Raw genomic sequence first — 15,829 nt, forward strand, 5'->3', positions numbered from 1 at the left:
TTTAGATAAGGGTCTGCAAATGGGAAAAGTATAGCTACGATCACATGCCACCCAAACCAAGGTAAACTAGACCACATGGTGATGCTGAAGATGTTTTTACACACAACAAAACCAAATTACTTAAGAACTGTTAATCCTTTTTCCCTCTCAATGCCCTCGGGCCCCACATTGGGCGCCAAATTCTGTCTTGGTTCGACAAGACAGGAGTCTGTGAAAGAGGGCAAAGCCTCCTGTGCAATGGAGAACGGCAAACCCCCCTCCCTCTGAATTACCAGGATCTTTAAATTAAAAGGCTCTCAGGCAAAGATATGGGAGTGGGAGTAACAATTCTTTACTAGGAGAAAACTAGACAACAATTTAAAAAAAGGCAAATGCAATCGGTACAAACAAAACCAGTGAAAGAAAAAGTCCAGAACCTGAGGGATGCCAGTATCAGTTCTGCTGGGACAATTGCTTCCCTTGCAATAGTTGATGAGTTGCAGCTGAAGTGTTGATCTTTAGAAGGGTATAGTTTTCCTCTGAAGATCTGGTGGCAGTGGGGCCGGTCTTCCTCTGCGCCGGGGTTGCCTCTGAGCTCCGCCGCCGTCGGCTCAGCGCGCGCCGGCTGCTTCGCTGCGAGTGCCGCCGAAGAGAGAGCGAGAGAGAGCTGCTTCCCCGGGAATCCCGCAAAGAGAAGAGAAGAGAGAGAGCTGCTTCTCTCGGAATCCCGCAAAGAGAGAGAGAGAGCTGCTTCTCCCGGAGTCCCGCCCAGAGAGCTGCCTCCTCTCCCCAAAAAGCTACCCCTTTAAACAACAATAGAGTGCTTGGCTTCCCCCCTCTGGGTGGGACCCCTCACGGTGTTACATTTACCAGCCCTTCATTGAATCAGTCAATGGTGTATAAACAAACCATTGCCTCTACAGGGCAAACCATTGTCTCTGAGAGAGATAACAAAAACCTGTCCAACCGGTTTTGCCTTCAACAGATGGCAAATAGAATACAAGCTTATCTTACAACCCAGGACAACCTTCCTGTTTTGGCAGCTCCTGGAACCACTTCCAAGCTGGCATTCCCTGAGGATTTCCCAGCACCAGAGGGGAATTCACCCATGAGGAACTGCCACCATCACCCTGAAGACCAAAGAACCCATGAGTAGCCTCCTAGACACCAGGCACATGGCACATCACTGGGGCACAAAGTTTCAGCCCCAAAAGTTAATGGGATTTTTGTAAAATTATGTTGGAAACTGTTGCCTTCAAGCAAACTCATCTGTTGCTGCCTGTTCACAAGGCAGAGGTGGGTGTAACCATGTCCATTCTGAAGTGAAAAGGAGTGAAAATATGAAATATTTTTATTAAAAATTGATCAAAATAGAAATATAAATTTAAAAAAAAAAAATTTGAAAAATTTTAAATATAAATAATTTTTAAATATACATACATTTTAAAATATATTTATAAAATAGTGAAAATAGTGGAAATATTAAAATATTCTTCCATATGAGTGAAATTCCTCCATTAACCTTCAAATTGCAGTTCTTGAATTCTGTGGCACAAGTGTGCCCATGAGCTCTCTGTAACACCTCCCCCTTATTTGTTAAACAAGGTTACAGGAATTCACTGGACTCGATTCAACCCTGAGTATGGGTTTCCCACCACCTACAGTTGGTGGCGTGTAGTAGATAGGGACAGGCAAACGGAAGATTTCGGGATGTGACGGAAAGAAAGACCCCTTCCCCCTCTCACCCTGCAACATGTTATCCATTACCCCAAAGAATGTAACCACACCTAACCCAGTAGTTTTCCACTCCTGACTAACCCTAGAGACCCTACTAACCCCCCCTGACGTAGCAGAGTCCCCCAAGACTATTTAAACCCATGAGATAAGATAATAAACGCTTTCGACCGTCCACCACATTGGTGTCCAGCGCGTGTTGTTAGCCCGAGTGGCCCAGGGGAGACTGGGCTGCCGTGCTGTTCCTTGAAACCAGGTCGCCTTGCCTTCCCCTGAAGGCATCATAACTGGTGCCGAAGCCCGGGAATAATTCGCTCGGGCAGCGGGTGTCGCCTGGACAAGAGCAGCGGCCAGACCGGTGAGACCGTGTTCTCGGCAAGGGAGACGTCCCAGGACCCGCGGTCGTCATGGACGCCACTGCCAGGGTCGTAAGTGAGGTTCATAAGCAATGGGGAATTGAGTGTAAGCTCAAAGGCTTTTATCTTGCTATAGCAAGGCTGCTTGAGCTTGGGGCAATTGAACGCCCTGTGGATGTTTTGCATCCAGAAATATGGGAAAAATGCACAGCCGCGCTGGCCGAGGACACGAAATCCTCAGGCAGCGGCAAATGCCTTAAGGCGTGGGGAAAAGTAGAGAAAGCCCTGCGCAGAGCAATAGAAGAGCAAGAGACATGGAGCGCAGCGCGTACGTGTTTATTGGTTACACCCAAGCTAGGGGTAGGAGCGGCAACGCAAACCGCCCCTGAGGGTGATCCGCCCGGGAGCGGGGATCCGGGGGGGCTCGGTGCGTCGCCCCCCTCCCCGGGCCGGGGCCCGGGACCCCCCGCGGAAACCTCCCAAAGATCCGCGGCTTCCCCATCCGCCCCGCCACCGCCCGTCGGTGACCCGGTACCGGAGGTGCAGCAGCGCGCAGAGCTCTGTTGGCGGGGACTGGCGGGGGAAGCCAGAGGCGCGGGAACCGCGGCTCGGGAGGGGATCCTGCCCACGCCGCCTCCATACCCCTTTGAAAATGGCGCCAACAGCCAAGGGGAGGGGCGGGGCGCGGGCAGTCTCAGCGCGAAGAGCCCAGAGGCGCGGAGTTTCGCTAATGCGCGTGTGCGGGAGAAAGAGGAGGAGAGCGGCAGAGGGCTCGGAGCCGATCGGCAGCCGCGCCTGACGCCGCCACCATGTAAGGGAGAAACCCCCCCCTGCAGGAGGCAGGGCGAGCCCGGGGGGCGGCAGCGGCGCCACCCCCGGGGGGAGGAGCGGGGTTGGAGCCGCACAAAACGGCACCGAGCCCCGGAAGTGCGCTGGCATTCGACTTCCGACTCGGAGTCCAGCAGCAGCTCCGGCAGCTCGGAAGAACTGTCGGGAGCCGGCTGGGGCTCTGAGACGAAGAGAATAGAGCTAATGCAATTTAAAACAAAACCAAGTAAAGCTTTAAGCCGCACCGAAAAGCAGCCACAATACGAACCAGCCCAGTTTACCGACTGGGGAGAAATAAAAGGGAAAAACACAACCCACCCCAAAACCTTGCCCCCAAAAGTCACCGACACCCCGGCTGGCCATGCAGATGTATTCCAGATAAGCCGCACAGCCGAGTCCGATCCAAACCCAATTTTTCATATGCTAGAAGCTACCATTCTAACCCTAAACAAAACCAAACCGAACCTGACTAACTCCTGTTGGCTTTGTTATGATGTTAAACCCCCTTTCTACAAAGGCATTGCTTTAGACACCCCCTTCAGTTACTCCACAGCCAGTGCCCCCCACCAGTGCAGATAGGACACTCCCCGCAGAGGAATCACCCTGAGTCAAATCACAGGACAAGGCAAATGTTTTGATAATGCAACTTTAGCAAAGCAGAAAGGCAACTTCTGCACTAAAGTTGTCAAGCCCAACAGAAAGACCAATAACTGAGTGGTCCCATCCGCATCTGGGATGTGGGTTTGCCAGCGATCCGGAGTGAGTCATTGTGTGTTCCTTGCCAAATTTAATGACTCTATTGACTTCTGTGTCCAAGTTCTGATTGTTCCTAGGGTCCTGTACCACTCAGATGAAGAAGTGTACCACCTTTTTGAAGAATCTGACAGACTCCACAAAAGAGAAATAATCACAGGTATAACTATCGCAATGCTGCTCGGCCTGGGAGCAGCTGGTACAGCCACAGGTGTCTCAGCCATCACAACCCAACAGCACGGACTCTCTCAGCTGCAAATGACCATCGATGAAGACCTGCAGAGGATCGAGAAATCCATCTCCTATCTAGAAAAATCAGTCTCTTCGCTTTCAGAAGTAGTTTTACAGAATAGGCGAGGACTGGACCTCTTGTTCATGCAACAAGGAGGACTGTGTGCAGCTTTGAAAGAGGAATGCTGCTTTTATGCAGATCATACGGGAGTCGTTAAAGACTCCATGGCAGAACTCCGAGATAGACTGGCTCAGAGAAAGAGAGACAAGGAAACCCAGCAGAGCTGGTTTGAATCCTGGTTCAATCAATCACCTTGGCTCACCACTTTAATTTCTGCCCTGGTAGGTCCACTGGCAATACTGCTTTTAGCTGTTACCATAGGACCATGCCTGCTGAACAAGCTAGTCTCATTTGTTCAGGCCCGTCTAGAACGGGCAAACATTCTGTTTGTAGGCCAGCAAAAAATGCTGTAAACCAAAAACTGCGAACACAGTCAGCTGCAAAAGCCTTCGAAACACACCTTGCGAGATTTACTCAGGTTTACCAAAAACCCTTTTTTCCTTACCAAGTTACAAGTTTGTACCTCACTCCAGTGCCTATATCTACGACTACCTCATGTTACTTATGAAAAGGAGGGGTGAGATGTAGTAGATAGGGACAGGCAAACGGAGGATTTCGGGATGTGACGGAAAGAAAGACCCCTTCCCCCTCTCACCCTGCAACATGTTATCCATTACCCCAAAGAATGTAACCACACCTAACCCAGTAGTTTTCCACTCCTGACTAACCCTAGAGACCCTACCAACCCCCCCTGACGTAGCAGAGTCCCCCAAGACTATTTAAACCCATGAGATAAGATAATAAACGCTTTCGACTGTCCACCACATTGGTGTCCAGCGCGTGTTGTTAGCCCGAGTGGCCCAGGGGAGACTGGGCTGCCGTGCTGTTCCTTGAAACCAGGTCGCCTTGCCTTCCCCTGAAGGCAACAGTGGCGTAGTCAGGGCTCCTCAGATTAGCCAGCTCTATGTGGTTGACTTCTGAGGCAGAAGGTATGAGACCCTTGATAGCATTGAAAATCAAGTGACGCAGGATCCTGAACGCTAAGGTTACAAGGAACAAAATAATAAGGAGTAACAAAATTGATCTAACTATAGATGTCCACCACCCCGTGAATCCCAGCCCTTAAACAGTTCTGTAAAGCAATCTTCAGATTCTTGCTTCACTTGTCCAATCAGGCTGTTCATGCTTCGAAGGGCAGCATGGATGTTTGGAGCTTTTGAAGTCAGGTCCATGCAACAAAGTCCTTCAAATTCCTTGCATTCATGTCCATGCAGTAACAAAAGGAAATCTATTGCAGCACGATTTTGCAGCGTGACCTATCTGCTAATTTCCTCGTCTTCTAGGAGGGAGCTGATGGCGGCAGATGTTAAGTTTGCCTGTTTGACCACCCAGCACTCTAGGTGGCCCAATTCACCTAGAGCTTTGGCTGCTGCGACCCATGGAAGAAACAGGGACACAGCAACTCTTTTTGACTTGGCCCAATGAAAAATTTCTGAGTTACAATTTGTGTCCAGATTGTCTGCACTCCTCTTTTGAATTTTGTTTGCCGATTTGTTTTTGTGCATCCATTCACCAATTAGAGTTTGGTTGGGTGTCAATACAGACAGCCTCCTGATTGTACATGGCCCTCCTAAAAGCTGAGATGGAATTCCTGCCCATGCTCTATCCCCACAAATTAAACTCAATCCCTTAGGGAGACCTTTGGGATTGGAGTGAGATGGGTTGTCTGCCCCGATATGGCTTGTGTTCTGACACCACCTCCTTGCAGTGAACTCCCCACAGTGTTTTATAACCTGGTATTCATCAGTGTTAGAAGGTTTTGGGAGCACAGCAAAATGTACACAGTAAGCTGCAGGAGAGGAACCCAATAGCTCTAACTCTTGGGGTTCCTGAGCTATCCTGGGCAAACCCCGCAACCACTCCTCTAAGGATTTCAGGATCATCCCAACTTGCTTCTGATCCTTGTGTATGTATACCCTTATGTATCGAGGGGTGTATGACTCTAGGATTTCATTGGACCTATGTTTGTTCAGGCCTGCTGGAAATTCTCCAGCCTGCCATGGAATTCCTACCAGACAGGTGGACATAGGGTCTTTTGCTGCTGCAGTGGACAAGCAAATGTTTTCCTGCTGTAGTGTCTGTGCCAGGATCACCCAGACATTTTGCCATGGCTGAGGGACAATCCATGCAGCTGCCTGACTGTTCAGCATTAGCAAGATGACAGCTTGGATGGGGCTCATCACAGGGTTGAGTGGGAGGTAGGTTTTCTCTAAAAGGGAAAAAACAAACATTTTAAGAACATGTTAAAGTTTCTGTTTCTGCTGGAAGGAATTCACACTTTGGAACATTCTTCTTTCATCTGGCGGCGTCTTCTCTTAGAAGCATCAGCTACTTGCTTCTTGTCCCCTTTTGTCTGACCTGGATTCTTGGAGACAAAAGGTTTCACCCACTTCTGGGAAATCCACCGAGGGCCTGAGGGAGTAGCTACACACGCATAGCCACGACCCCAGGTTACAAGTTCATAAGGACCCTTAGTTTCCCAAGTTTCTGGATCCCTAATCAAGACTGGGGGATGCTGAGACAATTTGAACTGCTTGCCACGTGTAAAGTGACGTACAACAGGGTGGACTCATGTTTTCAAATGAGCAGTTCAGAAAATTGATGGCAAACATGGCTTTACAGAGCCTCTCCCATGGAGACATCCATGGAGCTGAGCTGTTTTGTTTTTTCAACATCTGAGTGTCTGGTGTGCACGTTTGACTACAGCTTGACCTGTGGGGGAGTGGGCAATGCCAGTTTTATGTTCCACTCCCCACTGTTGGAGAAATTCCAGAAACTCCTTGGATATATATGCTGGGCCATTATCTGTTTTGATTGTTTTTGGAACCCTCAATACTGGAAATGCTTGCACTAGGTGTTAATTGACATGTGCAGCCCTTTGTCCTATATGAGCATAGGCATATGTTGCACCTGAGAATGTGTCCACGCTTATATGAACGCATTCAAGGTGACCAAAACTTTGAATGTGTGTGATGTCTGTCTGCCATACCTCACAGCTGCTAAGGCCTCTGGGGTTTACCCCCATGCCCAACGATGGCATGGCCTGGAGATGGCAATTAGGACAGTTGGTCACAATGGCTCGAGCCTGACTCCGTGTTATCTGGAACTGTCGAATCAAACCTAGCACATTCTGATGGTAGTGCTGGTGACTCAGCTTTGCCTGTTGGAAGACATCAGGGAGACGTGATTTTTCAACTGGAGCAGCAAGGGACTCTGCTTTGCAATTCCCCTCTGCAATCTCACCTGGAAAATCAGTGTGTGACCTTACATGCAGCACAAAGAATGGATGCTCTCGGTGAGAGATTAAATAAATCAGCCTTGAGAGCAACCTGAAGAGATGTTCATTTTCAATTTCTTTGAGCACAGTCTGGACACTACTCCTGCTACATAGGCAGAGTCTGTCACCAAGTTGATTGGCTCAGAAAACTTCTCAAAAGCTCTCACCACTGCAGCCAGTTCAGCCACCTGGGGGATCCCTCCACAAGCTCAACATCATCTTCCCAATGCTGAGTCTGTGGATTTCTCCAAGTCATCACTGACTTGTGGGAAGCCCCAGAGGCATCCGTGAACACTGTGAGAGCCTTGAGTGCCCTCCGGCTCCTTTTCTCTTGAGGAATAAGGTGGAATTCCTCATTGAACAACTTGTGAGATGGCGCATGGACTGATATTTGTCCCCTGTAGTTGTCCAGAGATAACTGGAGACTGGCACTGCTCTGGAGCAAATGCTCAAACATCCCTTTGGTCAATCTCCCAGGAGAGTTCCTTCCCTCCTCAGAAAGCCTGACTGGAAGGTGGATACATGCAAAGTCACACCCTGCTAATTCGCACAACCTCACCCTGGCCTTCTGAACCAGCTTTGCTTTTAGCTCTTGTGGCCTAGTGATGGTTTTGGATCTTTGGAGTGATAGGAAAACCCATTCTATGATTAAGAGTGGATCCTTCTGCCCCTTGATCCATTGGAAAATCAACCCATGCAAGTGTGGCAGCTTTCCTAGAACAATGAACTGGAAAGGCATGTTTGGGTCACACCAATGTGCCTTTCTGACAAGGCCTTCTGTACCTTTTCAATTGCTGTCTTTGCTTCTGGGGTCAGCTCCCTGAGGGAGGCCAGCTCCCTCTCCCCCTTCAATAAATTGAAGAGGGGTTCTAGGTCCCTATTTGTGAGGCCTAGCCAGGGCCTTACCCAATTTAAAGACCCACACAGCGAGTGGAGGTCTGCTAGTGTTCTGGGGTTGCAATTGATCTCCAATTTCTGCGGGACAATGGTTCTTGCGGAGATTTCTAGGCCCAGGTATCTCCAAGGTGGCATTCTTTGAACTTTGTTTTTCTGCAATTGAAATCCAACAGAGGTTAAAACTTCAACCACTAGGTCAAGTGTGTATTGGAGTATGGAGTCATTGGGAGCACACACAAGCACATCATCCATGTAGTGAAGGATGATGGCATCCTTTCTCTCTGCACGTACCAGGGACAGTAGTGCTGCTACATACTGTTGGCATATGAAAGGACTGGATTTTAGACCTTGGGCAAAACTTTCCAGTGATAGCATTTCATTGGGGCTTCCCGATTGATGGTGGGAACTAAGAATGCAAACCTTGGGGCATCTTCAGGGTGCAATGGAATTTGGAAGAAACAGTCCTTTATATCTAATACAGCTAATTTCCAATCTAGGGGAAGCATGGCTGGACTAGGCATGCCTGGTTGGAGAGGTCCCATGTCCTCCACAATTTTGTTTATTTCTCCGAGATCATGGAGCAATCTCCACTTGTCCTTCCCAGCCTTCTTTATTACAAAGACTGGGAAATTCCAAGGGCTGTCTGTCTCTTGCAGGTGTCCTTGAGCTACCTGCTCCTTCACAAATTCCTCAAGCACCTCGAGTTTCTCACTACTCAAAGGCCACTCTGCTACCCACTTTGGGGTGTTATCCAACCACTTTAGCTTGTGGGCAGGGCGCCCCACAGTGGCTACTTCCAAAAATCCTGGGGTGTCTTAGGAATGATCAACTGGACTCCCCACTGGGACATGGTGTCTCTCCCCCACAGAGGAGCCTTATAGTCTGCCACAAATAGGCAAACACTTGCCAATTTCCCATCAGTTCCTTCAATTTGCACAACATTTTTTGAAATTTTTGCCAATGTGATTCCTCCTATACCCTGAAGTTTGCCTGCCACAGGTTGCAATTCCCAGTGTGGTGGCCACATGGTTTTAGGTATTACTGTGATGTCTGCACCTGTGTCCAGAACCCCTTCCACCTGAAGGTGCTCTGACCCATGTGCTAGGCTGCATGCCATCAAGGGTCTATCCTCTCCTACTACCTCTGCCCAGTAGACTTCTGGTGATTTTCCTTCTACTGTTATTTCTACTGGGATGGGGATGGCTTATACCAGATTTTGCCCCTTTTCTAGATAAAACGTAGGGTGTACGTATCGTGCCAACAGTGTAAGACTGGATATTTTTCCCTTAGTGGTCATGGGAATTATTTCAATTTCTGGAGGTGTGTATGCTGTGTCCCCAATAACAAAATACTCACTGTCCAGTTCCATATCATACTCCTACCGGTCTTGTGAGCTGTGTGACAGGTCCACTATAATAACTTTCCAATCAGTGGATCTGAAATGAAATCCTTTGGCAGTCACTAGGCGTAGTCGGCCTAATGGCTGCCAAACCTTGTTAATTGTACATTTTACATTTTTATTTTTCTCTCCCCCCACCCCCTCCCTCCACCATGAGTCTATTTGTTAAGTGTTGCCGTGCGAGACAGGCTGCAGGTGAGTGCCGGTGGGACACAGCGGGGGGGGGCGGGGGGGGGGGACACACAGCCGCCGCTTTTCCCCTTTGACTCTGAGAGGCTCAGTTCTAGCATGGGAACAGATGAGAGGGCGACACGGGGCTCGAGTAGCAAACACGTGTTTATTGTGGGAGCGTGTTCCCGAGACCACAGGCACCGACCCCGCGGGCCGGTTACACCCCGTGCTGGGGGCAGGGGGGAACCTGAGCTGTGGCCAATGCGGATGGGAGGCAGGGGAGAGGGGCAGGGAAACCCTGGGGACAGCGATGGGAATGGCGGGAGGGGGGGCAGGGACAGACCGCATGGTGAGGGGGAAGGACAAGGGAACGGACGGTCAGGACAAGGGACCGCGGGAGGAAGAGGGAATGCACGGGAAGTGGGGAGGGGGAATAGGGGAAGAAGGGAAAACTACAAACCCCGCAGTTAAGAGAGAGGCCTTGTCCCATGTGGGTCCCGCTATATTTATGTCTTTGCGCATAGTTGTTTTAGCAGGAGGCAGACGCTGGGCACCTAGTTTTTTTGTTTGTTGATCTGTCTCTGGTTCTGGTTTTGAGGACAGTTTCTGGCAAAGTGTCCTGGTTTCTTGCAACACAGGCAGATGATGTGCTGCAGCTGTTGTGATGATATTGGTTGCCTCCTTTGACATGGTGCAGCAATGGACACAGGCTGTAGTTCTGCAGATGTTGTATGGCTGTCAGGGGTATCGAGCAGCTCTTCTCTCCTGGCACAGGCATCAATCATCTGAGTGAGACTAGGTGCTAGGTCGAGAGGAAGACTGAGGATAATTCTGCGACAGGTCTCATTTGCATTCCTCTGAGACATTTCTTTAATCAGCTCTGTTTGTATGCTAGTGTCTTGCACCTGTCTTTCCACTTGGGTTCTCAAATGATCTACAAACTGTAAAAAACTCTCGGAAAGAAGCTGTTTAATGTTAATATAGCTACCCTTAGCCTCAGTTATTGGTAACTGATACAATGCCTTTTGTGCAGCATTACAGATTTTTTCCAAAACCGACCTAGATAACAGTTTGGTTTCTTTTTCTGGGCACTGTATGTCTCCTGTACCGCATAAATGATGCATTGTAATAGGATTACCATCACTGTCAATGGCCTCACTGGGTGTCTGTTGTATTTCTTGTAAAAGTACTGTCAAAGCTGACTTCCACTTATTTTCCCATATCTCATATTCAGAAGGTGTTAGTAAACATTTAAATAAGTAAGTGATATCTTTAGGTACCATTTCATTTGAATTAAATGTTGCCCTTATCATCCCTTTAAAAATCTCACTGGACCTCTCAAATTCTCTCTGTATTTTACAGATCTCTGTTTTGTCTCTATATGGTAGTGGTTGGTATGTTGTGGTACCATTTCTTCTTCCTAAATAAATAACCGGTGCTATAGATGGTATAGAGTCCTCGTCAGAGGCAGGTTTATGTCGCCCCGCCACTTCCTGGGGTCCGGTGAGAGGTAACTCCCCCTCCTTTTCTCGGGGTGCCAGTGCCGTGGTGGAAATTCTGGCCCCACCCATGCTGTGAGCTGCTGGGCTGCCGTGCCCTCCCCCTGCCTCATCCTCGGCACCGGGGCTGGGAGCTGTCCAGGGGCCGGCCTCGCCCCCGTTCCCGTTCCCGGGGCAAGGCGGAGGCTGGCCCTGATAAGGAGGGTGTGGGGGGGCTGTGGGAGATTGGAAGGGATTGGAGGAGGGGCAGGTGGGTGGGGGCAGGAAAGTATTGTGAAGGGGGAGGGGGTCGGAGCACATGGCCGCCGCCATTATGGTGCCACGTGTGTTTCAGAGCCATTGCAGGGTGCTGGGGAGAGAATTCCTCGGTTTCAGAGAAATCCGGACTATATTTCTCAGAAGAACCAGGTGTTAGAGGAAGATACAGGGTGGGTGAAGGGGTATCAGGGCTGGGGTACTGAGGGGGTAGGTAGGTGGTAGAAAAGGGATTATTTGGACTGTGATCCTGTGTCTGTATGCTCTTTTCTGCTTCTAAAATCTTTTTTTGGGCTTGTAAATATATCGGAATAAATCGAGAAGCTTTATGTTCACCATTTTTGACTTTTAAAGTTAATATCTGTCCAATTTGGTCCCAAAAAGAAAGCAAATTCAGTTCTCGCACAGTAAAATTTGGTATTTCTGCTAGTAGCCAGTGTTATAAATTGTGACACGGCAATTTGAAGTGTCTTAATTCAATAAAGCAATTTTATTTAAAATAGCAAGCGAGTAAGGCAGGCAAAGCACAGCGCTGGGCGGCCGGGGAGTCTCCTGCTCCACCAACGGCGCGCCAAAATGTTCTGTCCCAACCTTCCTTTTATCCCCCCTTTTCTCCTTGCAGGCGTGACTCTCCAGATGTAGTCTGAGTCTGGTCGTTGTGATAGCTTCTAAGTCTCTTCTTTTGAGATACAGCAAGCAGACCAGATAAACATACCCAGGACTCTAATCTCAACCTCCTTATCACCTTGTAAGCAAATAAGCATTTCAAAGACACACCAGTACATTCTTATGCAAACCAAGGTAATCGAGCATATCACAGTGAACAAATGATCTTCCACTTATCTCAATTCCCCCATTTTCTTGTTCATCTTTATTTTGTTCACTGAATCTTTGTAACTCTTGGTGACTTAGTATTAGGGTCTCATCTACATCGTGTATGGGTTCATATTTTGCCCTAATGAGCATTAAATGTGCTGCCTCTAAGCGTCCCTTCACTATTTTTATTGCCTTATTGAAGATGCATGGCCCAAAGGTCAGTCCCAATATTATCAGTATCAGAGGTCCTGCAAGGGTGGATAACAAGGTAGTTAACCAAGGAGATTGAGTGAACCATGATTCATACCAACTTTGCTGTGCCTCTCTTTCCCTCTTTCTCTGCTCTAATCTTCTCCTTAATTCTGCCATGGTGTCTGTAACAACTCCAGTATGATCAGCGTATGCACAGCATTCCTCCTTCAGGGCTACACACAATCCCCCTTGTTGTAATAATAGCAAGTCTAAACCCCTTCTGTTCTGTAACACCACCTCAGATAGGGACCTTAATGATTTTACCAATCCATCGATGGCCTGCTCAATTTTACTCAGATCTTCATCTACTGAAATTCTTAATGCTTTAAATTCCTTTTGTTGATTTACTAGGGATGCCACCCCAGTTCCAGCTCCTTATAACTGGTGAATCCTCCCATCTTCCTAAAGTCCACTTGAAAGGTTCATGAGTTGTTACTTATGCAGTATTACAAGATATACAAAGGAAAATCGCAAGCAGTAAGCAAATGGCATGTGGGGTCTGGTTTCTCACACTGCAACAATTATACCCTTGTGACTTCTTTCCCTCTATTAGCTGGTTATCACCAAAATACCCTTGAGCCCAAAAACTATTTCTGCCTTTATTACTCCCAGTCCCGGGGTAGTTCCGCAAATATTGCTTGCGTATTCCATCCTGAGGGCTCCTTCCTCCACAGCTGTTTACTCCTCTGCCTCGCCCGTCGACTCGGGTGCTTCGAGCCACAGGGTGTACCATCTTCTCGGCAGCAAGAGTATTCTTCAGGAGGGGATTTATCCCCTCTAGTGCCTTGCCGCATGTAATAAGAACGCCAATTCTGATCTTTTACCTCTGGTGCGGTACAACTGACCCCTTTTAGGTCTTTCCTACAAAGGCCTTCTATGATCTCTGCCACAAATGGGCTCGGCTCGTTTGTATGGTAGCAGTAATAGTCTGGGTGAATGCCCTTTGAGAAAATTTCCCACCACTCTTTAGATTCCAATCGGATTTCCCCTCTAGTCACTTTACAGGTCAGTACCCAAGCTGTAATCTCTCTTTGTACGTTCCAACAGGAATTGCAAGTTCCTCGTGGAGGATACCCTCTGTTGCAATGTGACCACCACCGTTCCCCACACACCTTACAGATATAGCATACAAAAGGATAGCAATTACAATTTTGATTTTTACACTTTACTCTAACACTTGAATTACTAATTAGTCCACTATCTAAGTAATATAAGTCTGATGTTTATTCAATCTGATAAGAGTCCATTAGTTTCTCAGTAACTTCAATTTCAGGTTCCCGGGAGGACTGGTTACTTGCCACACAGTGTTGTTAACTCGTCCTTTTACTCGACTGGCATGTGTCCATCCTCTTTCTGCAGTCCGAATTGCAGTTTCTGTAGTGAGTAACACAAGATAAGGACCTTCCCATTGTGGGGTTAGTGTAGATTCTTTCCAGGATTTTATTAACACATAGTCTCCTGGATGTATTTTATGTATTTTTAAATCTAAAGGGGGTCTTTGCGTAATGATTCCTTTTTCCCAAAGTTCATTGCGGCGTTTCATCAAGGCAATAATATATGAGGTTATTTTATAGTCCTTCAACCGGGGGTGGTCTCAGGGTTCCTCCAAATCATATGGCATCCCGTATAGCATTTCAAAAGAGGAAATCCCAACATCTGCTCTGGGTCTTGTTCTTATGTACAATAGGGCTAAAGGGAGACACTTGACCCATGTCAATTTTGTTTCTATTATTAATTTGGTTAATTGCCTTTTTAGTTCCCCATTCATTCTTTCCACTCTTCCCGAACTTTGGGGATGCCATGGGGTATGGTATTCCCACTTAATTCCCAGAGCATGTGAGATATCCTCAGTTATTTTGGACACAAAGTGGGGTCCCCTATCAGAATCTATTGTTTCTACTATCCCATATCTAGGGATTATTTCTTCTAATAATATTCTGACCACTGTCTGAGCAGTAGTCCGAGTAGTGGGGTAAGCTTCTACAAAATGGGTGAGATGATCTACTATTACTAACAAATATTTATATCTACCCACTTTAGGCAATTCAGTGAAGTCTATTTGTATTTTGGCAAAAGGCCTGTGAGCTAATTCCCTTCCTCCCATGGGCCTTTCCCTAAGATGTTTTCTGTTTACTTTTTGACAGATCAGACAATCTCCCACTACTCTTTTAGCCAAATCATAGATTCCAATACTCATATATTTAGTGGCAAATTGATCTACTAATGCCTGAGTTCCCCAATGAGTCTGGTCATGCAATCTTTGCAAAATTTCTGAGGCCTTGCTTTTAGGTAAAACAGTTCTCCCATCTGGGAGCTTCCATTGCCCTTCAGACCCCTCCTCAATTCCCATCTTTTGTAATTTTTCCTTTTCTTGAGTGGTAAAACTATATATTTGCCATTTTTCTTTGGGGGAGTCCACAGATACAGTGTCGCTCTGCCCCATGTCCCCCCGAGTTCGTAGGGCTGCTTTCTTGGCTTCTTGGTCAGCTAAATTATTTCCCCTGTTTCTAAGGTCCAATCCTCTCTGGTGTCCCCTTAAGTGGACCACAGCAATTTGAGCCGGGCCCCTTAAGGCATTTAAAACTTGGACAATTAGCTCTTGATGAATTAGATCTTTTCCCTGTGAGTTTATAAGTCCCCTCTCTTCCCAAATTTTTCCAAATGTGTGCACTACCCCATATGCATATTTAGAGTCTGTGTATATTGTTCCAATTTTTCCTTTTAATAACCTTAAAGCCCTGAGTACTGCATATAATTCACAAGCTTGTGCAGACCAGGAGTTACTTAGTGGTCCGGATTCAATTACCTTTAAATCTTTTTCCCCAATTATGGCATATCCTGACTTTCTTTTCCCTTCTACAACCCGAGAAGAACCATCTACAAACAATCGCTCCCCTTCGTCCAATTCTTCCTCTTCCAGATCGGGTCTAATTTTTGTTTGACTTTCAATAGTTTGAAAACAGTCATGTGCTAACTTTTCATCACAGGGTTTCCCATACAAAAATTGGGCAGGATTTTGCGAGGTAACCACTTCAAGTGACAAATTGGGGGAATCAATTAAAATACCTTCATACTTCAGAAGTCTAGAATCTGTAATCCATTTATCAGCTTTCTGTTGTAAGATTCCTCTGATATTATGTGGGGATAACACTTTCAATTTTCCATTAAAAGTTATTTTATGAGCCTCTTCTACCAAAAGGGCAGTGGCTACTATAGCCTGCAAGCATGTAGGCCATCCTCTGCTCACCGGATCCAGTAATT

The 15,829-nt window shown here is 47.3% G+C and overlaps 1 protein-coding gene across 1 annotated transcript; it reads right to left on the bottom strand.

Annotated features, from left to right (window-relative positions):
• Nucleotides 1–9,780: 9,780 nt before the first annotated feature.
• LOC146766981 (uncharacterized) lies at nucleotides 9,781–11,933 on the bottom strand (the record flags this gene model as incomplete). Its single annotated transcript, XM_085584745.1, is given in 2 exon segments — nucleotides 9,781–11,522; nucleotides 11,524–11,933. Coding segments are annotated over 2 exon segments (1,632 nt in total), but the record flags the coding sequence as incomplete, so codon positions are not given.
• Between the last annotated feature and the right edge of the window lie 3,896 nt (nucleotides 11,934–15,829).

This window comes from Lonchura striata, chromosome 7 (genome assembly GCF_050655825.1).
Source record: "Lonchura striata isolate lonStrDom1 chromosome 7, ASM5065582v1, whole genome shotgun sequence".
NCBI classification, from domain to species: Eukaryota; Metazoa; Chordata; class Aves; order Passeriformes; family Estrildidae; genus Lonchura; species Lonchura striata.